Here is a 23,996-nt window from a genome sequence, read left to right as displayed (position 1 = left end):
ATACATAAGAAAGCGCTAAGTTCCTGCATATCGTCGTCATAAATAACAAAGCTTTAAGCTCTTGTTTTCGACACTATTAGTGTGCTAGAACAGTCATTGCGTATACCAAGCGGTACTGACTCAGACGTACCTATGGCACCCAGCGGGTCTACGACCCTTGTTAGAACCGATGAGTGTTTTTATAACTTATCCAAATAATTGCTTCGTAGGTTAGTTTAACCGGTGTCTTCCGGTACGTTGGAGGTTTGATATTCTCAGGAAACTGAACTTTATTGTTTTAGCATAGATTGCACCATCTAATTAGTTTGATGCACCATAAGTACAGCTAGGCAGAACTTCCGTTATACCACATATTAAATGCCTTTAGCTGCGTGAAGTTTTAAAAGTTGATATTTCTCAACTGGACTTAGTTCTTACCAAGAATTTCTTTCCGAAAGGATCGTGTGAAATTTTATGAACCCAGCCGGATGCGGGTAAGCCTGGCAACTTCAGCCGCATGTGAGTAAGCCAGTCCATCAAACAGAAATAAAACGTGTGAACACTGCTCACACGAGGTCTCGGCAGATAATCCCTATCTGTATGGAGAGCGAGTTACGGCTTCTTGGCCGGTCAGTATATGACGTCCCGGTCGACCGATGACCCAGCGGGCCGGCGCCACAGCAGTCCGGTGTGACCATGCAGCTCGACAGGACGAGCCGGAGCAGCGGGCCGGCGCCACAGCAGTCCAGTGTGACCATGCAGCTCGACAGGACGAGCCGGAGCAGCGGGCCGGTGGCACAGCAGTCCTGTGTGACCATGCAGCTCGGCAGGACGAGCCGGAGCAGCGGGCCGGTGGCACAGCAGTCCTGTGTGACCATGCAGCTCGACAGGACGAGCCGGAGCAGCGGGCCGGTGGCACAGCAGTCCGGTGTGACCATGCAGCTCGACAGGACGAGCCGGAGCAGCGGGCCGGTGGCACAGCAGTCCGGTGTGACCATGCAGCTCGACAGGACGAGCCGGAGCAGCGGGCCGGTGGCACAGCAGTCCGGTGTGACCATGCAGCTCGGCAGGACGAGCCGGAGCAGCGGGCCGGTGGCACAGCAGTCCGGTGTGACCATGCAGCTCGGCAGGACGAGCCGGAGCAGCGGGCCGGTGGCACAGCAGTCCGGTGTGACCATGCAGCTCGGCAGGACGAGCCGGAGCAGCGGGCCGGTGGCACAGCAGTCCAGTGTGACCATGCAGCCCGGCAGGACGAGCCGGAGCAGCGTGCCGGTGGCACAGCAGTCCGGTGTGACCATGCAGCCCGGCAGGACGAGCCGGAGCAGCGGGCCGGTGGCACAGCAGTCCGGTGTGACCATGCAGCCCGGCAGGGCGAGCCGGAGCAGCGGGCCGGTGGCACAGCAGTCCGATGTGACCATGTAGCCCGGCAGGACGAGCCGGAGCAGCGGGCCGGCGCCACAGCAGTCCGGTGTGGCCATGCAGCTCGGCAGGACGAGCCGGAGCAACGGGCTGATGACACAGCAGCCCGGTGTGGCCATGCAGCTCAGCAGGAAGAGCCGGAGCAGCGGGCCGGTGGCACAGCAGTCCTGTGCGACCATGCAGCCCGGCAGGACGAGCCGGAGCAGCCGGCCGGCGCCACAGCAGCCCGGTGTGGCCATGCAGCTCGACAGGACGAGCCGGAGCAGCGGGCCGGCGCCACAGCAGTCCGGTGTGACCATGCAGCTCGGCAGGACGAGCCGGAGCAGCGGGCCGGTGGCACAGCAGTCCTGTGCGACCATGCAGCTCGGCAGGACGAGCCGGAGCAGCGGGCCGGTGGCACAGCAGTCCTGTGTGACCATGCAGCTCGACAGGACGAGCCGGAGCAGCGGGCCGGCGCCACAGCAGTCCGGTGTGGCCATGCAGCTCGGCAGGACGAGCCGGAGCAACGGGCTGATGACACAGCAGCCCGGTGTGGCCATGCAGCTCAGCAGGAAGAGCCGGAGCAGCGGGCCGGTGGCACAGCAGTCCTGTGCGACCATGCAGCCCGGCAGGACGAGCCGGAGCAGCCGGCCGGCGCCACAGCAGCCCGGTGTGGCCATGCAGCTCGACAGGACGAGCCGGAGCAGCGGGCCGGCGCCACAGCAGTCCGGTGTGACCATGCAGCTCGGCAGGACGAGCCGGAGCAGCGGGCCGGTGGCACAGCAGTCCTGTGCGACCATGCAGCCCGGCAGGACGAGCCGGAGCAGCAGGCCGGCGCCACAGCAGCCCGGTGTGGCCACACAGCTCGGCAGGACGAGCCGGAGCGCTTTACGGCCGCGCCCCGCCGCTGTGTATGCGGCGCTTGCCGCTCGTGACGTGTGGCCTTCATATTTCAACGAAATTTCAGAACAAACACCGCCTATGTGGCCCAGGAGTGTCGTACCGCCGCACATAGCGCTCAGCTGCCGTTGCTCTGCAAAACAATGGCACGCGCTCGAGCTCTGGTGGGCATGGTCCTCAACGCGGGAGGAACAGCCCTGTGATCACTAATTTGGATGGAAAATGAGGAGATGATGTCCAGATAATCAGCCTCGTCGGCTTCATTTGAAACGCGCTCCCGCCGTGAACAGCATGGCTTTGATTGATCAGAGTCAGAAGCAGACAGTAGCTGCCAGTGACGAGTGCTACCAACGGCTGCTGCTGAGTTTTCAATATGAGATACGTCGCTGGCACTGACTCAGCTTTAATGCTGTTCGATCTTTGGCAATGATCCTCGGGTCTTTGTCGGCGATTGCATCGCGGATTTATTTAGCCGGCCTCGTTTCGCAAATGTCCTTTATTTGCTCTGCATCAGTTTCTCGGACACTGAATGGGGCCGTTTCCGCAACTTCATGAAAAGGGGCCTCTTATTGTGGAGCTGGAGCTCGAGAAATATTGGACGGCCGAGATTTAGGGCTGTGCCGTGTATCTTGGGCTGGGGCGCGTCAGCTCCAGCTGGCCATAAGCGGTCGGTGGGTGTGTCCGCTTCACTCCGATAAACCGGCTCGTCCCTCTCGCAACAGGAGACCGCATAGTTTTCCATAACGATGACGCTCTGAAAAATTTAGTGTCGCCTGCTAGCGATTTAGAAGATTGCCCGAACCGGATTTGGTAAACAGGCCGATAAAATCAGCTCAGCATCGCTGATTTTCGTAATAACGCACGATTTCACAGCGGGAGAGAAACGCGGTGTAGTATTACGCTTCCTAACTGTCTGTAGCCAGGCGGCTGTGACAGTCAGTGCGCTAAACGCCTGTCAGTCAGGTCAGATGAAACGTCAGACACAGCGTGCCGATCGGTTGGGCTCCGGCTCCTTACTGTCGTGTTTGCGGTCGCCTGTTTGTTAGCTCGCTGATTATGATGCCCGCCGGTGGTGATGCGCTGGTCCGCCCCCTCCCCCCTCCCCCTTGGTGGCCGGGTCGATACGTGATGCGGGCCGCTGGACGTCTCTCATAACGCAGTAAATAATGTCGATGATCCTTGATGGCCCCATAACGAGTCACTTGAAAGCCATTTGACCTCCTGGGGCTGCAGCGCATTGGCTTTACGTGACGTCACTGGGTCAATTATTTATTCGCTGCCCCCATGAATCAACGGCTTGGATGCATCCACAGAGAATGGACCGACGAGTACCACATCACTCTCTTGTTGACCTCAGAGATCACATTTCATCTTGCCGATGTTCTAAGAGGGAAGGATTTTTGCGGCCCGTCTGACTCTCGGATAAAAATGGTCTGCTGGTCTGCCCGTCAGGAGAAGCCCGCTCTCCCCGGTGTGTTGTTTGGCTTCGCGAAGAAATGAGGCGCGGGAGATACATTTGAGGTCACGCCCATCCAGGCGGCGCAGACGACGCATTTGCCGCGCGCGCCGCCATCGCTTCGTCTAGAATAACACGCCAGATAAGCCATTGACAATGCATCATTTTTCCTTTTCTGCGGTAGAAATGATAGTCCCTTATGCTGAGGTGGCGCGATAGTATTCGCCGTGCCCGCAAACATCCTCCGGATGGCTGGTGGCGTGTTGTGAACATTCCAGACGATGTATTCATCTGGGGGGGGGGGGGGGGGGATCATGATCTGGGAGGCAGCTGCCCGCGCGCGAGGCGATATGACAACGATAGATGAAGCGTTTTCGGATGAATATTCCTAAAAGCTGCTCCCTGGTATGACAGATAAGCATGCTCGGAGCGGCCCGACAGGCCGGCCGTCTTATCTAGCTCCTCTCCAGACTGCTGAGGCCAGCTGTCCGTCGTTTTGCGCCGTTTGAGACAAAGTGCGCGTTCCATCACGGCTGGACGGCGCCCGCGTAGTGCCCGCAGCTTCAGCGACGCGCGGGGGAGGAGGGTTATATGTCCATAGTTTGCGTCTGAACTGTCTGGTGTCCCCCAGCTCAAAGAAATGCCTCGTCATTTTCACCGTCATCTTTGGTGTTTATGACTGTCATTTGTTCATAGCCGTGTGAAGCCTTCTCGCCACCGTGTTATTGATTGATCAAGCAGGCACAAATGAGTGTACACGTGCGCGACATGGTTCGACGTGGCGTGACACATAATTTTTGTGGTGCAACAACCAGCGAACAGTCAGAAAGGGCCGAACGGCAACTGCCTTTTGTTGCACCACCATGAGTGTAGGAACTAGGGCCCAGGCGGGCCGTAATGTCCCCCACCCCGTTTTGAGCGGTTAGCATAAACTCTGTGGCGATGCATGTAACTGCAGAATTCAACCTTGACAACCACCCCTCCCCCATACCCCCTCCCCCTCCACGCACACTTTTCGAGATGTTCCTAAGCCTGTCTGCGGCACAGCACATTTGCCATCTGGTCTAGCTAAACTTTTTTCAACATCGCTGGCTATTGGGTTTTATAGGCTATTAAGTTTTTACAATTCCAGCTGCTATTGGGGTTTAACGACGCGTTTTATTAACCCCGGGTATGATGTGTTGAAAGCTCCCGCGCCGCTTGTCGCGAGGGTTCAGAAATCGCAAGAAACACTGAAACGTTGACTTTTGTTGTCATGCTTGCACTCCAGTCAATGATGCCACGTGAGGACTAAAGGCACCCCGCTTCACCTGTTTTACGCATTTTCTATATCATATTGCGTAGATAACGAACCTCGGCAGCCGTGACGGTGGACAACTGCACCACTTTCCGTTCAAGGTACACTTGTGGCTTCTTGCCATCGTAAGATGCTCGTTCTATCTGCCTTGTCACATCGATTTTCTTGAGATTTTCCATCGGTGGACAAATCCCGTGTCACCGAGAGTGTGCATTTATTTATCCCCGTAAGGAGTGAGAGAGCGCGCGTGTGAGAGTCACCTAGACTGCCGATGGCCAGATTCGTGTACATGTATTCCCGTAATGGGTGAGAGAGCGTTCGTGTGAGAGCCACTCAGATTGCCAATCCCCAACTTCGTGCACATTTATTCCCGTAGGGAGTGAGAGAGTGCCTGTGTGAGAGCCACTTGGACTGATAATGCCCAGCTTTGTGCACATTTATTTCCGTAAGGAGTGAGAGAGCGCTGGTGTGAAAGTCACCCAGACTGCTGATGCCCAGCTTCATGCACATTTATCAGATTCACCATCGGATGGTGTGACGCCTGAACAGCTATCATATGTCGCATGACTCTTGGTGGTCGTGGCAGTGACTTAAAGCTGGCACAAATCTGTTTCAAACGTCTCGAATATGGATAAGTACTCGCATAAAAGGGAGAGCGAGATACTAATGACGGCAATTTAGGATTGTGTCAGTTTCACAAAGCTCTGTTGCGCACGCGACTGTAGTAAGTAAATCTTGCGCAAAGGGATGTAACTAGGCTCATTTGCATTCGATTGAAACATTTTTAGCAGGTTTTTGTGAATGGTGCGTGTGCCAACTAGTGTATCTTTGTTCACTACAGAAGGGGCGGGGCTATTCAGGAATGCATGGCGACCTGGGCCATTGTTCATACTTCTTGACCAGTGATGTTTGTCATTATATCGTGTGCGCTGGTGTTGGGATGATACCCTACGCTCGGCTGGAAAATTTCTGGCACCGATGCTGTTCTGGGTTTGCCGCCCGATGGGCCACATAGGCCTCTTTTGCTGTGATTTGTGCAATATGGGTCAAGCCCTCAGCACATAGGCGTCATCCCGCGACGCCGATGAGCGTGCTCGGCACGGTAAATGTCGCAGGACAGCACCCTTTACACTGCATCAAGTATCGGTCAATGTTTTTAAGCTAGGTCAAAGCAGGCCTTTAATAGTCAAACAGCATTCGATAAACTACATCCGGCAGGCACACTGGGCCTACTTCGTCGTTGTACGGCGTTATCTTCGCGTCTTATTTCATAGAGTAGCACCGTCATGTAGTGAGGGATCGGAACAGTGTTGAAAGACGAAGCAGTTTTGTGTATCGTTTGTGGTAACTAACCTCCGTGAGCTGCAGTACTGCAGAGACCGGGTGTTCGAAATGCAACTGTGTTTTGTCACCGATGCTGATGACTGCTTTTCCAGCGCTCGCTGGTTTATTTTCATATTTTCTACTACGAGTGCAGCCTAGGCTTACGGCGATATCAACTGTCATGGCAAAACGTGGCAGAAATGGTCGCATCTACGAACACAGGTCTATGCATGTTTGAATATGAGTGAGTGCTCATGGTTCAAGCGGCTCTTTTGGGCGTTGCGTTCGTCTTCAGCTACTGTCAACGTGTTCTGCGGATTGCTGTGATGCAGTAAGACAAAGGAACTGGGGTGCAAGGTATAAAACCAGACACGTCATTCAACTAGCATGACACGAGAACCAGTATCATGCCCTTACATCCTCGTTTTTTAACCCACAATAACTTAGAAAAAGGCACCCTTTGATTTTTTGGAACAAGTTCTGAACTGTTGCAGACATAAATACCAAACTGTAGTTTTTGGGTGCGGAGTTTGGTTCGTTCTATAAAAATCAACATGCTTTTGCTTTGCACGTTACTGTACTATTTTTCGATGAGCTTGGAAGGCCTGTGTGGGTGTTTTTGCATCTACACGCAGTGATCTTCGGCTTTATTTCGTGTTCCCCTGTTTTTATGCCATTCATGGACTGGTTTCACCGAATGTCAGTTATGGCCAGCCATACTTTGTTAGACAACACTACATCATTATCAGCGTGTGGGTCCAAGCTACAATCGTCAAACCAAAGGCATTTTAGTAGCTTATTTCTTGTAGATAGCCCGATGTGATTAAGACGATTTACAATGCAATGGATGCTCTAAGCCGTATGACCCAAAACAGCCAAACAAAAATTAGTGAGCTGATCAGATCTTGACCTGCCTTGATCTGGACCTTACTTGAACGTTAACACGCGCTCGGATGGGGGTCAAATTGACCCCCCGAAGGTTTTTTTAGAATGTTTTCCGAACGGTGCGGCGTAGCCACGCCAAACTTTGCATAGGTGTAGACAATTAAATGGATGATCGTTTGGCATCACGAAATTAGATGTATTTAGATTGTAAGGTCGCTGATCTATGGCAGGCCAAAATCAGACCATGGTTTCAGCGACGGCAATTTCTAGGGGATCCTTCCATCTGATCCAACAACGGAGTGCTAGATGAAGCCATACATCCCTGAGGTGCTTTCTTAGACAACACAGCAGTTGAATGAGTAAATTGCATTGACCTAAGGTCATGTATGAAGTTCACACCAAGGTCAAAACCGACTTGTTTTGTTACTCTAGGGCTTGCTGTATGGGATAGTTTCTAGTACTGATTTCGAGTTCATTGATAGCAGGAGCGCATTATACATCTTCCATGGACTTCTTAGACGTCGGAATAAGTCATTAACCTAACATGACCCAGGTCAACATTTTGTTTTAGAAACATACTGCCTGGCGTAATCTTTGTCGCTTAGTCAAATGCAAAACCCAAAGCAATCTTGTATGATTTTGGTCACCTTGACCTTCAAAAGGTCAAACAAGGTCACTGACCTTCAATGGAAATGTGAAATTTTGCTTAGAAACGTTATCTAGGTTCTGGGGGGCACTTTGGAGACCAGCCTGGAACTTCAAATTGTTTGACCTTTTTTGACCTAATGGTCATAATCTAGGAACCTGAGACTTTGACCTCAGGGAATTCACGTACAGGTCAATACACCCTGTAAATTTGGTGTCTCTAGTTTTCTTAGTTCACGAGATCTCAGCTGGGGTCAAATTGATCCCCCCCCCCCCCATCCGAGCGCAGCATATTTAGGCTGCCACCCGGGCGCGTGTTAATCGGGCCTGGCCTGACACTAACGTTATTTCATGACGGTATGATAATTGCATGCATTGAAACACTTGTTTGCTTAATGCTAGTTGGAAAGCTTGAGAACGCTATTGCGAGTAAAAAGGAACTTCAAAATCGTTCGAAGCATTCGGCAATGTTTAGGATAATTTGGCGTGACAATTTGAGTGTACTAGTCGCGCGAAAGACGCCAAAGAAAAATGTCCTATGCGGGACAGACCCGATCTATCGATTGCTATTAGAATATTTCCAATACGACGCTTGGACCCTCGGGCTGCAAGGGTGTTAGAAGTGACGCCGCCAAGCGATCGGGGCTGATGGAATACTCCCGAAGGTGTCAGATTAATGCCTGAAAAGTCAGCTCCCTTAGCCTGTTACAGAGTGTGCCCTCACTGTAATCAGGGCCCTGTTTCTTGCGTGACGACTTTCATACATTTGGAGTATGTCCACTATCATGGTACGCTCTGCGCGGAGCTTGTTTAATGTCACGTGTCTGATTTGTCGTCCCTATATGGGCCGCTGATTGTTCGTAATGGGATCATTATTTACCCCTTAATTGCACTTCTCTTGTTTAGCTTCCATTCTCGCGGAGCGTGCAGTTTCTGTTTCGTCGAATAACGCCCGGCAATATTGGAACTGCCCAATTATAGTCATCGCATTACACACCTGGACGGGTATACAGTTGCCGCTGTCGAATCCATACCGCCCGCTGGCAATATCGCTGGAAATATGGCCGGCGCCGTTTACATATTCGGCCAGGACACGACGTTTGCCACGCGCCGTGTGGCTAACTTTGCGAGTAACGGGCGGTGTCGGGCACTGTGGTCGCTCCGCTGGGCACGTGCCGTCATCAGGACGGGAGCATTTTCAGACTGACAGACTACCGGAATGTTGTGAAATAGATGCAACCATACACTTTATGAGAAACGTAGATGCCCATATACATGACAAGGAGCAGACCTACCCAGATATCTACAGATGACACTTCTTGCCCAAAACGCTCAGATATACTTGAGGACTCGGAAATATGGCTGCTCACTGAATTCCGAGCTTGATTTGTACTGTCATTCATCTACTGAGGGTCTGAGAGGACTTTTCTTTCATTATCTCCGTGTTTTTGGCCAGCATTGACTTGCGGCTTGTTTCTAAAGCACTCTCGCACTAATAGAATCTTTTAAATTCATTGCACGTTTGACCACGGTAGCTTTAATTTAGCTGTAACAAGTCTGGTCTCAAGGCTACTTCGCAATCAATTGAAAACTTTGCTGCAAACTTGGCTACACGCAGAGCGAGAGAGGGAGAAAACCGGCCACTGGACCACGACCACGAGTCTATCACAAACTATAACGCACCGTTCGTCTCGCTCGAGGATGACTTCTCACGCCGGAGCAGCGAGCGATTTGCCCCGAGGCGACCGGCCTGGCTGGGGGACGGGGCGACGGTGGCCGGGCCGGGCCACGGCTGATGGCCGGCCGGCATGCGAGTGGTGCCGCACCGGCCTGCGCAGCAGCGCCGGGCGCCAGCCGGCCCGCTCCCAGGCCTGGCTCGTGCGCTATTCGCGCCGTGGGGCCGTACACCTTGTGCCACGCCCGCGGCTTCGAATGGCGTGTTTGCTTTTGAGGTGTGCCGCCTGCAGGCCCGGTCGCCCGTCCGGCGGCCGGCACGTGCGTCAGGCGCGCGTGCGGCCGTCGCCGACGCGTCCGAAGGGGCCGCTGTCGCGTCGGCCGCGCACCGTGGCGACCGAAGGCAGTAGACTCCGGGCGTGCCCGCCGTACCAGCGCTCGTGCCCGTCCACTGCCAGGCGCCGGGCGCTCCGCAAATCATGCCGCCATTCTGGCACGATCAGACGACTCCGAGCGGCGGTAAACAGGCGACCATGCTAGCGGACACAGTCATCATCGGTGGCAGAGCGGTATCGGCGGTAGGCGCAGCGGTGTCTGGTTGTACCGGATCTGGACACCGTAAGCCGGAGGCGGCAGGGCTAAATCACGACCACCAAAAAGCGACGCTCGTATTTCAGTCTTCGCTGTCTATGCTCGACAGCTTAATTAGAAGTTTTGTGCTGCACGAAAGGGCAGAGCTTGCAGACATAGATTGAACACGAGTAATTTGAACAGTTAATTTGGACCGATTCATCTGAGCTGATAAAACATACATCTAAGCTGGTTCTGACCGCGAGAAGTGGACATCCATCGAAGTCCAACGCTGCCAGCAAGTGGCACTGATACCGGCGATGCGGCCGTCGGTGTTGACATTGTCGGCTGACGCGCGCGCTCCGTCGTCAGGTACGGCGATACGGGCACGTGGCCTGCGGTCGAGGCGGGCCACCGCACTGCCGGCAGCCAGACCAACGCCACGGTCGCCGACCTCACACCGTTTACCGTCTACACCTTCCGCGTGGTGGCCGCCAACGACATGGGCTACAGCCGGCCCAGCGACGCCTCGTATCCAGTCAGCACACTCCGAGAGCGTAAGTCAGCACCCTCAGAGAGCCTCAATCGCTCCCTCAGAGGGTGTAAGTCACCATCCTCTGAGGGCGTAAGTTGGGCGTTCGAGAACGTTGTGGGTTGCGGCGTACGCAGCAATGTCCCCTGTTCTGTCAATACACGTAGGATATGTCTCTTCAATGGTCGTGGGAAGTCAGCGGCTAGCGCTAGCCTAGCATGGACTCGTCTATCCGGTTTGCACGATAAGGAAATGCAACAGAAGCTACGCGCGAGCAAAAAAACAATTTCTTGTTTGACTTTTAAACTCATGACGTCGCCAGGGCGTAAATCAGGATTCGAGAACATATCTCGTTGTGTGTGTCCTTGCGTGACTGCAAGACATTGCAGCCTTCTAAATGGTGGTCTAAAAGACCGTGATATCTTTTGCGCTGATGTCCGTATGTTCAAACGCTAATTCTCACCACACGATGACAGCGCCATGGAGGTTACGCTATTGAGACCTCACTACCTCACCACCGCAGCATGAGTGCGCCACCTGCTGTCTCCCGCCGCAGGTCCCGGGGCGCCACCGAAGCTGACATATGCCCGGAACCGGTCGTCCACCTCTATAGAGGTGGGCTGGCGGCCCCCGGCCGACCACACGCTGCACGGGGAGTTCACCGGCTACCACCTGACGTACCGGCGGGCCGAGCCAGGCCGCCGGTCGGGACCGGCCAGCAGCGTCCAGCTGCACGACGTGTCGGACCGGGTAAGGCCACCTTTCCCCCCTTCCACCACCGCAGCAGGTTCTGGCCTGCAGTGTCCAGCTGCACGACGTGTCGGACCGGGTGAGGTCGCTCCCCCCCCTTCCCCCCAGCTACAGCCGGCTGTCAGCGCCCTTCAGGTACATGTCTGTCCTAACCGGGTGCTCCCCTCCCCTCCCCTCCGCTCCCCACACGCACACCCTATTCACGACAGGCTGGAGTGGTCAGCAGCACCAGCCGCAGGTCTGCTGCCGGACGGGTCAGACCGCGGTACGCGGCTCAGGGCGCCAACCGCGCGTGCATTCGCGATGTTCGCGATGTCTGTTCGCGATGTAGCGTCTGTCCGGCACGCAACGTTCCGTCTGCAGCTGTTCAAGGCATGTGAGACGAATTGATGTCATGGAGCACTTGAGTTAACTCTGCCTCAAGGTTCACATTTTTAGAGATCGAAATGGCTGTTGAACATCGTTATTAGTCAACCTCTGTCCTAAACATTTTATCGTTTCCGCACATTGCGGGAGGGAACACTTAAGGCCTATTGCATTTACAATGACGGTCGTAAATTTTCACTCGCCTCAACAGCGTGGTGTGAATTTTTCGGGCTGCGTCCTGCCACACAATCAAGCTAAAGTGATATAGATAGACGAGGTGTCAAAGGGACTTCTGTTCAAGAGTCGATAGCATCACTTACACGAGGCTTCTCGTCACGAGAGTCTCGTTCCCTCGTTCCCGACTGAAAAATAGACAACCCGCTGAAAAATGGCTGCCGTAACAAGCAGCATCAGCCGTTAAACAGCATCAATTAATGTCATTGAGTGCATTTCATTCACTTACATAATACGTCATTAAATCAAAGTCGGCTGGAACTCCTCGGCAGTGGCAGTCATTCCGCCGGAAAGCCGGCCTGCTGGGGCTATCGAGCTGTCCGGCCGGCCCTAAGATGTGCGAAAGTTGGATGACAGCCGCCGTAAGTGTCAAACTACGGCGATTCTGCATGGGATGACATCGCGGTGATGGCACTAATTCCGGAGTGTTAGCGGCGCATCGGGTCCGGCGCCCGGTCGCCGCGGCCCTCGTGTGTCCCCGCCGCGCGCCACCGGCCCGGCACCTGTCGTAAAGGCGGCCGAACGAGCCGTCCGCCGCCGGCCACTCTGGATATTGGCCGCCGACCGTGCTGGGATGAGTGGCGGTGCGGGTCGCGCCGCCCTCGCACGTGCTGCACCGCGGCCCCCGCCGAAGCTTGTCTGGAGTTGATCGCTGAAAGCGTGATTGCTCAGCGGACAACCAATCCAATCCGGAAGCTTCGATACAGGTGGCGGAGGTGCGGCGTTCCAGCCGTTGACGGGCTGCGGAACGGTGCCTTTTACTGTATGGCAAACATGATTTGTCGGCAGATGACCATGGCCTGCGATGAAAGCTGAGGCGGAGATGTATCATGAATCTTTTGCGGGACCCCATTCTGTTTTAGCACCTCGACGTGTATGTGGCTGAGGACAACGGTATCCCGTAATAGTTCTGAAGCACATATGATAGTTATGCTGCCATGACCTTTGTGTGTGACTGGAATTACGCTTGTTTCAACAGAAATGGTAATTAGCAAGGTGAGTTAGGCCATTAAAGCAATTAGAGCTATAGAAAGGAGCCGGAACCTCGTGTTCATCTTTTCATAAACTTCTTTTTTCTCTTCCAAGATCGATCATGCATATATTTAGGCTGTTGCCTGATTCTTAACACTTAAGGTGTAGGCACAAACGCAGCTCATCATCATGAACATGACAAGTCGACATTCCACTGGGTTAATTAGCGTCAGAATCCTGGAACAAAGGATAGCTGGATATCTCTCAGACCGGCGAGGCTGTGGTATAGGGGCCGTGAGGGATGACTATTACCAAAGGCGATACCCAAAATTGATGGTCGTACTTCAGGGAGGTCAAGGTCAATTGAACACACGGAGTAAGAGCCACATGCTGCACCGAATGGGCCAACTTTCCTATGGTCTGCCATGTTTGCTAACTTATACTCTCAGGAGGCGCCGCAGTGAGATTTCAATTACCCCCTGCTGTGATAAAAGATCCGAAGAGGCAGCAAATCGTAGAAGTTTCGCGCCGGCGGCCAGACCTGCTCACCCGTTGCAAAACTTTGTCAGATGCATCTGTGATTCGGGTCGATGGGTGCCGAGTGGGGCCTTACTGCTTTGTGGGGGTATGTCGCGAAGACATCCGACGTCGAATGGAGTGGACTGACCGTGCGAGTCGAATGTGCCAAAGCTGTTGGCGTCGGCCCGACGTGGCAGACTTGCTGGGGTTGACAGCAATGGACTTTGCGAGTATCCCTGCCCGAAATGCGATCAAGGGCGCGATTAGATGGTCCGAAGGGCTGCTCGGAGGTCGTATTAGAGGACCTAGGCCGGAAGGCCAATAATAAATAACGCTAATAACTGAACCGCATGCTCTGGTGAAAGATTCGTCTGGGCCAGTGCGGCCCTTTGGCGACCTGGGATCAAGTACTCCGGTGAGGGGCCTTTCTGCGTCGAGGACGAGACCGATGAGTGATGCGTCCCTCTGATGATTTCAGTACCGACCCGGGTCCCATACTCCAGTGTTTTCAGAATGATAACCAGTAGGTACTCTGGGCTGGAATAAAGGTGCCCCTAATTCCCCGACCGGGAGAGGAATGATTGACGATCCGCCCCGAGCCCTCCACGGCTCTACCCAAGCGGTTTCCTGTTCTAAGTAATTAGGGGCTCCTCTTACTGTCCAATCACAGCCCCCTCAATGCTAAATACCAGGACGACACATTTGGATTTCCCTTAAACGGTGGGGCCATAACTGTTGGCTACCGAGTTGTAAGGACACGTCAGCTGCCTTGCTTATTTGCGCCCATTTGGGGGGGGGGGGGGGCATGCGGTACGTGGGGAATATCTCTCGGGGCCGGCTTTTTCACTGAGAGCCTTCAACATGCTTCTTGCCCCGCCCTACCGACCAATTAGGAGATCAAACTAAATTAGTTAGTTAATTCTTGAAACATTCCAGATCCAATACAGCTAATTCGCAACTGACAAGATCGCCTCTACAGTTAAACACAAAAAAATCCATCTCGGTGTCAGTTAGAATGTCTTTTCCATGAAGCTCCCCCAACTGTGGGTTGACGTGCAGACGTATGTCAAATTTGATTTCTCATTTCGCATTGTTGCTATCCACGTATGTGGTATGCTGGCCCGCAATGGCAGTAGCCTGTTCTGCCCAACAGAGCTACTTCATCGAGGACCTGGAGCCGTACACGAGGTACGAGATCACTCTACAGGTGAAGAATCCGCAGGACCTGGGACCGCCAGCCACCATCACCGCCACCACGGGCGAGGGCGGTAAGGAGCAGACCCTGAGCGAGCAGAGCAGTCCCGGGCGCCGCTGAGCCGGGTGAGCCGGCTGGACTGAGCGCGGCCGCCGCCGCCGCTCGGCTCCTGAGCCCGGCAGCATTGCACAGGCCATCCGTCAGCCTGCAGCCGCCGGCGCTCCGCCAGTCGGACTCCGAGGCTTAGCAGCCGGACGAACAGTAATCGGGTATGATTGTCCAGAATGTGGGGAAACTGTTCCGAACGGCGCTCGGTACAGATGATCCGGTCGTTGTCGGAGAGAATTATGTGTGATTGACCACTCATTTTTCTTCTTGCTTTCTCACAGAAACGATGTAAGAAAATCCGGAGGTTTAATGTTAAATCCCAGGACTGCTCTTGAACAAGTCCACTTCCCACCCCTTCCTGGTGCTATCACCGATGGCGGGGCAGGGAGCCAGGTCGGAAAATGCTGCGCTCGCTAGAAAAAGGAAAAATCCCGTGATTATACGCGAGCCAGCGTGCTATGCCTACGGCCTGCTCCGGTCGTCGACGAACCGGGAATGTAGACTGTTCCGCAGTGCTCTGTCGCATGCCGGGGCAGCATAACGCGCGCTGGGAGTGTGGTCTACGCGAGCGGGGACGCCATAGCCGCGCCCTCTCGGCACGTTTTAGCCCCATTTTCTGCAACCAAATCTACAACCCAGGTCCTTTGTAACCATCGCCCTAATTGGGCGTTTTTCATAACGTGGATTGATAGAGATGGGGAGACGACCCCAACCTGCAGTTTCCAAGCTAAGAAAGATAGAGCGTATCGGAAACAGCAGTGGATTGATCTCAACGAGATCTTGCGATTGGTAAAAACCGCTATGTTGCTGATTGAAATGTACGCCACAATGTCAGGCCAAGGGGCGAATTTTTCTTAAAATCAAATTTTGTCCGCATTACAAGTTCATACGTAAAAGACAATAATACGTAGCGACACGAAACCAAACAGGTGTATGCCTTGTTCAACTATATATGTAACGAATGTAGTTCAAAGTTTGTGAGCATACATCTGTGACCTAGGGCTCCGTTGATGGAACGGTGTTGGCCCGCCCTGCATAGCCCGCGGAATCGTCGGTTGCCACCCGTCGTCCGCACCGGCCGAGGATCGCCGTGCAGTGCTCCAAAAGGGCCGTTATTTCACAGAAAACAGAAACCTTAGGGAAACGTTTATAGTGTCAGAACACGTTCAATGAATGTCTTAGAGGCTACCAGGATCTGAGTGCGATTGAACGACATGCCGGAGAGATGTTCTCCGCAAATCTCAGGGGGCGGTGGTCTCATTCCCCCACCAGGGCGAAGGTTGTCGTATCATGTGCGGGTTGAAGTGCACCACACGCGCATGTATTCCCTTTCCCATTGAACAAGTATTTCCCCGTCCTCGCAACTGTTTTAGTCTCGTACTAAATTTTTGTCATAGCCCCATTATATATCGCGGCCATTTCACTGCACATCTTTGTTGGTGTTTTTCGTCTTCATGTAAGAATCAAGTAATGTAAAACGGGAGGATAGATCAGAAATAAGTACGTTGTAGGCAAATTGATATGCTAAAATATACACTTCGAATTTTGTGTAATTGGGGCGTTCTGTCGCTGAACATTCCCTAGAAGAGGTGCTAATACAGCCATTCAGCAGATGCAGCCGGCCGGCCAATGTGTCAGGTCACCCCTGTGGCCGATGTGTGAGGTCACTCCCGTGGCTGATGTGTGAGGTCATCCCCGTGGCCGATGCGTGAGGTCACCCCTGTGGCCGATGCGTGAGGTCACCCCTGCGGCCGATGTGTGAGGTCACCCCTGTGGCCGATGTGTGAGGTCACCCCTGTGGCCGATGTGTGAGGTCACTCCCGTGGCCTATGTGTGAGGTCATCCCTGTGGCCGATGCGTGAGGTCATCCCTTTGGCCGATGTGTGAGGTCACCCCTGTGGCCTATGTGTAAAGTCATCTCCGTGGCCGATGTGTGAGGTCCTCCCTGTGGCCGATGTGTGAGGTCATCTCCGTGGCCGATGTGTGAGGTCACCCCTGTGGCCGATGTGTGAGGTCCTCCCCGTGGCCGATGTGTGAGGTCCTCCCGGTGGCCGATGTGTGAGGTCCTCCCCGTGGCCGACGTGAGAGGTCACCCCTGTGGCCGATGTGTGAGGTCATCCCCGTGGCTGATGTGTGAGGTCATTCCTGTGGCTGATGTGTGAGGTCAACCCCGTGGCCGACGTAAGAGGTCACCCCCTGTGGCTGATGTGTGAGGTCATCCCCGTGGCTGATGTGTGAGGTCCTCCCCGTGGCCGACGTGAGAGGTCACCCCTGTGGCCGATGTGTGAGGTCAACCCCGTGGCTGATGTTTAAGGTCACCTCTGTCATCGAGCCGACGCCGGCACTGTCTGCAACAGCTGGCTGGGCGCAGCACTACGGTCGGTGCTGACACCAGTGTTGACATATGCCAGCAAAGTATACTGATGAACAGCACCGCTTTCGAGACAGACAGTCCACCGAGACAGCTGCGGGGAGGGGGATCGCTCAAAGAATAATCAATATGGGAAAGGGTCTGGAGTTAGCTGCTCCCACCTAAAGAGGATCCGGAACGTTCCAAGGCCTCATTTGCGTCCCTGTTCTTTTATATAACTTTTGATTTTTTAAATGAGCATCTGCTAAGCTCATCTCACATCCTCCCACAGGCAAGCAGCTGGCTGAGCTGATGATGCCTGTTTCATAGGCTGGGGCGCCCAGCTGATCCAACATTGTTGGAAAGGCTGAGAATGCTGAAAAAGGGACGCACTCTTCAACCAGCTCTTAAGTGATCTATACATAACCGAACTATGATAAAACCCGCCAAAACTGGAACTTTTCATGAAGCCCGGTGAACAGAAACCCGCCAAAACTGGAAGCTTTCCATGAAGCCCGGTGAACAGTCCGCGCGCACATGGTTTCCAGTTTGCTCCTGTGGTCATGGCATGCATTTCGCCTGATCTATATCATCATTGTTTATTCCCACGTTTCATGGGACAAACGAATCTCCCAAATTATTCGCTGTTGGGACAGCTTGGTAGCTGGGCTTTGCAAAATGGCGCACAAATTTTCCCCTACCATCTGCCGTTGTTTCTGGCAGCTGTTCTTACTTCAGGCTCCCTTGTGGTCACACTTTCTGCGCTGTTTCACAGTTTGAAGCGGACGCATCGAAGCACACGAAATACCGAACAGAAAGCAGAAAGCAGTACAGAAAGCAGCCAACTTCGGCGCTCTAAATCATCACTGGTTTCAGAAGAACCTAGCATATTTGTCCGGCTCCGTGTGCTGTGAGATGGCCGAGAGCGAGCGCACTGCTGGCTGATCGCGACCGGCCATGAAGCTTGGGCTTCAACCAGTCAACCGGTCAGCCGGTCAACCGGTCAAAGGTCAACCGGTCAACCGGTCATGAAGCTCGGGCTTCGACGGTCGTGGCTGCTCCCTAAAGCGCTCGCAGGCGGAGTTGAGCTGCCCTCTGACATATCAACCCGAGTCATTCGAGCTACTGATTCAACAGAGCTGCATTCATCCAGGGTACGCACGGGGTGGGCGGCGCGCTTACGAGTTCTACTTTGCTAGACCCTGGGACTGAACGGCCGGTGCCGTCGGCGTTGCCACGCATATCCTTCAATGGCGTATGTCAGATCGGTGGCTTCAATATCAGTCGACGCTTCTCGGCACAGTGAGCCTGATCAGAGCGTCTCCTGGCTTACGATCGTTCGCAAACCCTATGCAAGGTTTGGCTTAAGATTGCTTGGGTTGTGTCGCAGATGTTGGTATGATATAAACTGTGTTGTTTTGTATACCTCCACGTAGTGACCGCGCTAATTACTGAAAAGTCACCCAGTGGAGCAAATATATATATATATATATATATATATATATATATGATGAGTACGATTTTATGAGTACTACTGATGAGTACGATTTTAGGCTTGACAAGTCCTTTCATGAATGTGATGCGCTATGATGAGATGATTATAATAAGCCTAATCTAACCACATAGTGCAGAATATTTCAGCGCGTGCAATACCGTGATCCAGTGCTGCGCCATCTGCTGCAGACAATACTGTTTTACCACTCGTCTGCTGAAGAATCTAGTGCGGAGTGACGCTGCTCGTTCAACGCCAGTAAGGCATCGGCCCCTACGGCGCGATAGCTGTGTTGACGTCACGTAATTTCGCCCAGCGGTACCCTTAAAGGCCGGCTTTGACTGTCGGATCGGTCACAGAAAGCGACTTCAACGCAAGCATCCCTGTTTATATCGCAAAGAGCCCCCAAACGCGACTTGTGGTCTGGCTCGGGCTGCTAAGCCTGTTTGGTTTGCGAAATTATATGGAAATAATTATCGAAAAATCCCGAATAGTGTGTGTCCCTTAAAAATGGTTACGCTTGAAAATTAGCCTGGCAGCCTGCCGTCATGCTTACACCCACCAACGTAACGTTTTTGAGAGGATATTGTGGGCAGCTTGCCTGTTCTGCGGACCCCATGCTGGCCATGTCCCTGTACTGTCCCGTGCTGGGCGCGCATCTGTATCCTCTAGGAATGGTGCGTGGAAAGCCGATGATAGATTGCGACTGTCCCTGGCCACTGGGGCAGTGATCGGCTATGGACAATCAGCCGTTGCTAAAATTCACGGCAAGCGATTAAAAAATGCTCAAAGTAGGATGCAATTAGTTGGGATATAGGCATAATCTCATAAAAAATTATGGATCGAATATCAAAGCATATTGATAAAACCAGAAACCAGTGTAAAAGGCTGCAACGTATGTCAGCGTCACGTACGGTTAAGAAGCCAGCATAAATTGGCACCAAACGCGAGGACACCTTGAGGACTAAGTCATTGGACGCCTTGCCTGTCAACACTCATTCACGTCCTGCACACAGCCCGTCTGCACAAGCCCAAGCTGTCTGTTAAAGAACTTCATGGAATTAATTTTCAGGATCCGGTCCAGTCCAATCAGGCTGGTCCAAATTCGGTTTGATTGCCAGTCCGCCTTTCCCAGATTTCTCATTACGTCATCCGGTTCGAATTGCCAGATGTTTTTCAGATGGCTCCGTGCAGATCCACTCCAACATAAAGGACTTTTTATTATGTGAACAGCAAAATTAGTGCTTTTGAGTACGTTAAATTGTATTTGTTTGTTAATTTCTATTGGGAAAACGTACAATAAGTTGGTATACACGATTGGGTGCCAAAAGATTAAACACAGCTTGTTGCCTCTTGGCTATACAATTTTGCAATAAGACTCACCTTGCTTTCAATAATATTACAATTATCTAAGCCAATAATTCATGAGCACCATTAGGGGCCAAGCTCGCCCCTCGTTTCACCAACCTAAAGGTGTGAGCATACTATCTAAAAATTCCAGACTTCAGGTTACGTGCAATATATCTGCACCTGCCACTCGACAGTTTCAACGGTACCCAGTTAACAAGTGCAAAACGACACCCACCTAGTGCGCCTTTTGAATAAATAAACCGACCATCTCACCTCACATGTGGTAAATGATGTGAGCATGCGTTCCTGGACACAGCAGCTGGTGAAACGAACTCAACAGCGACCATTATTTCCCGCTAGATTACCTGCTGCGTGTAACTTGCAATCAGGGCGCGCGACTGCCCACCGGCAGGTGCCTGCGGTGCCGTCTTTCCCTTTTTCATGCAGGAATATGAAAGAGTTGCGTCATTTCTTCAGCCACCTGGCCAAAACGCCATATGCTGCCAGATCTCCCTTGTTTGTTCATGTGGGAAAAAGCGCGAAAACTATTTTATTTGTAATCGTAAATCGTGCAGGTGCAAGAAGTTGCATTTATACAGAAAAACAATTATTCCAGATACATCGACAATATTACGGCACTTCGCATTTGTTATGGGACAGCGTTTTATCAGTTTGATAAGTCTTTTCTGCGTCGTGAGCGCCACAGATACCAATAAAATATCCTTCCGCGTTCAAAAACATGAGAGAGAATAACGTACATTTCGCCAGTCATCCGACTTTTGTCATGACCACTGGTGCTTTGACATCCTATATGCATGCTGCCCACTTGCTATGAAGGACCGTGGTGATCGCACCAGATGCTCAGAATCTCACCAAATCTTCATTTGAGGCATGAATGGATGGTATTGGGTGCCATATTCACCCACGTAAATTTCCTGTTTTTCTGTGTAAAGTGCTCTGAATCTCCTAAACCATTACAGAAAAGTCATAGCTACGCAAATGTATTGTTAACGTCCAAATTTGTGTATGGATAATACGAGTGGAGGCAGAATGAATAGGACACAAATTGATAGCTGCCTACCTAAAATAAAAGTTTTTTGCTGGATGTAAAGACTACCTAACTCACATCAAGCAACTAACTACTGGGTGAGGAGGGTGTCTTTGGTCCATGGTTGTTGAGGACGACATGGTCATTCTCTGAGATGTATCAATTTTGAAGATCACTGAGTGATATTGAGGATGCAATTTTGCTCTGACATTCACCTGCCATTAGATTAGCTGAAGCATCACACTTGTTTGAAGATGGTGATAACTAAAACTTGACTGACTGACTAAGCCAACAGAAAATAGTGTTTCCATGGAGATAAGTTTCTTTTAATTTCCTCAAACACGAGCTTGCAGTTCAAAGCTCTATGGTGTGCAATTTGCCAACAAAACATTTTCCGCCTACTTTTTCAACTCTGATATGCAATGGCAGCCACTATGGTTCAATGGGACTGCTGGCAAGATCAAACCTATAGTAGTAGTTACAAAAGTAGTTGTGTGATGATTTGACAGAGCAGTTTTCAATATCAGCATATATGAGTGTCACTCACCCATATAAAGTTGTCAATGTGACCTATTCAGCAGAGAATTTATTTGAGGATTATGTGGCTGAGTTATGTATTATGTAATCTGCCTGTACATTGCTTGTAATTCAAACTACTGTATTTTAATGGTGTTAAGATACTTTTCTCGGTTGATGTCTCTTTTGAGCATTGTAGGAACGTTAAGTGGTGATTTCCATTTTGATTTATATTTGATCCGCGAAAACCGTGTGAGCTGGTAAGTTTCAAAATCCGACACATGTTTTAGTGAAAATATCTGATCCGGTCCAATCCAGTCCGCGGATTGATCCACAATCCGTGGATTGATCCAATGCATGAAGTGTTCCACTGTCCGCCGCAACAGTGCCGCGCCGCAGCCTGGGGCTCCAGTCGTCAGGCGCGGCGCGCGACGCGCGAACACTGTGAACGCGTGACATCCCCCCTGCTCAAGTATGTGCGCGCAATTTAAAAGTCCGGGCGCGACGAACGCCACCCAGATGAGCGTTTTCCCCGAAAGGGCCGACCTGCCGGCGGGCGGCCGTCGGGTGGCGCCTCGTCACGCGCCGCGCGCTGTCCGGCAGTGCCGTCGCGGCCCGTGAACGTCAGCTTCTCCAGCGTGCGGGACCGCAGCGTGGTGCTGCGCTGGGTGCCGCCGCGCCGGCCCAACGGCCTGGTGCGCGGCTACAACGCCTACTGGACGGCCGACAAAGGCCAGGTCATGCGCCGAGCCGTGCCTGACGGCGATCGCAGGACCTTCACCATCACCAACCTCGGTGAGGGGAGACGGCTTCAGGAACACATGGCGGGCGTTCAGGCGCTCGTGCTCCTTGGCATGCTTATGCAGACTCTTGTATTGCGTGCTCTCAAACAGTCTGTGGGTGTGTGGACTCGGCATAATTATGCATTAAGTAGTAGTCCAAATCAGCTATGTGTCTCGTTAACAGCATTAAATATTCATTTGTGCAATTGGGCTCACTTTTAATCTGCATTAAACACACCTCTTGCTCCTTTCAACATGCTTGATTCGCGGTATTGTGGCTTATTACCAGTTCTAGAAAACGGCTAATCTGATATTGCGCTGCAGAGCCATATGGCACTATACAGCTTCGCACGGTTGAACACAATGGTGTTTGGTTATCGAGGTCATATTACCGTTATTGAACAGCACAGAGAGTTCATTTATCAGTGACGTCACTGCAGCCCACAGAGCCGGACAAGGAAAATAGCGCGTTAGTGACGACACTTGAACCCAAAGAGCCCGGCCGGTAATCCAGTTCGTGCCATTTACCTCTGGACTTACACAGCCACACCGGGACTGCGGTGTGTGTCTGTGATGGCAATGACATCCAAAGAACAGGACCGGGCACACCGCCTGAGTCAGTGGCATCACTGCGACCCACAGATCCGGACACAGAGTACAGCGTGTGGCTGAAGGCGGTGACGGGGGCCGGCGAGGGCGACCGCTCGTTCCCTGTGCGGGCACGGACTGACGTCAGCGGTCCGGGGGCGCCCGTCATCACCAACATCACGTGCCCGACGGACACGTCACTGGGACTGCAGTGGCGTAAACCGGAGATCGTCTATGGGTGAGCGCACCATGGCGCGTGGCGTCAATGCGCGTGTTATAGACGTCAGCAAACATCAACCTAAATTGCGGGCTACTTTATTGTGCTATGCAACTGGGTAAATCAAAGCAAGATGTTGCGGTTGAGGATTTCTAAGTGCTGATAATATTGCCTGCGTCAGTCGCACTGCAGCGAACTGACTGCCAACGGAAGTCAGTGGGCGAATGTCAGCCTTACCATGGTTATTTATTTCATTGTATTAGCGCCTGACATTTGCTGTTATTTCAGCCTGGTTGATCTGTACTATCTGCTCTATCGCTCTGGAGACAGCCGAGACTTCATCGAGCGGATGGTCCCTGTTCAGAGCGACCGGCTGCAGTACACGGTAGGAGGAGCGTCATGCTCGTCACCACCTGCTTACTGCTCTGGCACTGATTGCAGAACCATGCTTCTGGCGCATGCTCACTCTGTCACTTAAGCACCTATTTTTTGCGCCCGCAAAATCTCTTTTTTGCATGCGTGATCTGTAATGGACGAATGGGCGTGTGCGCGAGTTGGAAGTAAAGGGCGGCCTCGTAGCATACAATACAACGACCTGATATAGTGTGGTGTCTCATAGCCTACTTTTCGTGCACTTTTGGATAGAGGCTCGAGCATTGTTTTCTCTGCTGGACTTGGTGGTATAAAAGTTTTGCTGCGGAAGGCAAGCAGATTTCCATTGCTGAGCCGTATGAGGCAAGTGCGTATGTTACAAAATAATCGACGTGCCATCGTGCTCAGCACTGCTTTGCGTACGCATTTCGGTTAAAATACAAAATAGAATATATAAAATACAAAATACATAAAATAC

General features: G+C 52.4%; 1 protein-coding gene across 1 annotated transcript in view; it reads left to right on the top strand.

The window, feature by feature from the left end:
- Positions 1-23,996, top strand: part of LOC119108185 (tyrosine-protein phosphatase 99A) — a 66,189-nt gene that overhangs the window by 4,891 nt on the left and 37,302 nt on the right. The window contains exons 4-9 of the mRNA XM_037231762.1: positions 10,500-10,684; positions 11,216-11,409; positions 14,654-14,768; positions 22,163-22,354; positions 22,984-23,167; positions 23,435-23,531. Coding sequence (XP_037087657.1) covers positions 10,500-10,684; positions 11,216-11,409; positions 14,654-14,768; positions 22,163-22,354; positions 22,984-23,167; positions 23,435-23,531 — 967 coding nt within the window. The remainder of the gene's footprint in view (positions 1-10,499; positions 10,685-11,215; positions 11,410-14,653; positions 14,769-22,162; positions 22,355-22,983; positions 23,168-23,434; positions 23,532-23,996) is intronic.

Source organism: Pollicipes pollicipes, unplaced genomic scaffold (assembly GCF_011947565.3).
Source record: "Pollicipes pollicipes isolate AB1234 unplaced genomic scaffold, Ppol_2.1 Scaffold_6686;HRSCAF=7923_pilon_pilon_pilon, whole genome shotgun sequence".
Taxonomy (NCBI): domain Eukaryota; kingdom Metazoa; phylum Arthropoda; class Thecostraca; order Pollicipedomorpha; family Pollicipedidae; genus Pollicipes; species Pollicipes pollicipes.
Note: the sequence above shows the minus strand (reverse complement) of the source record. Positions and strands in the feature narration are given on the sequence as shown.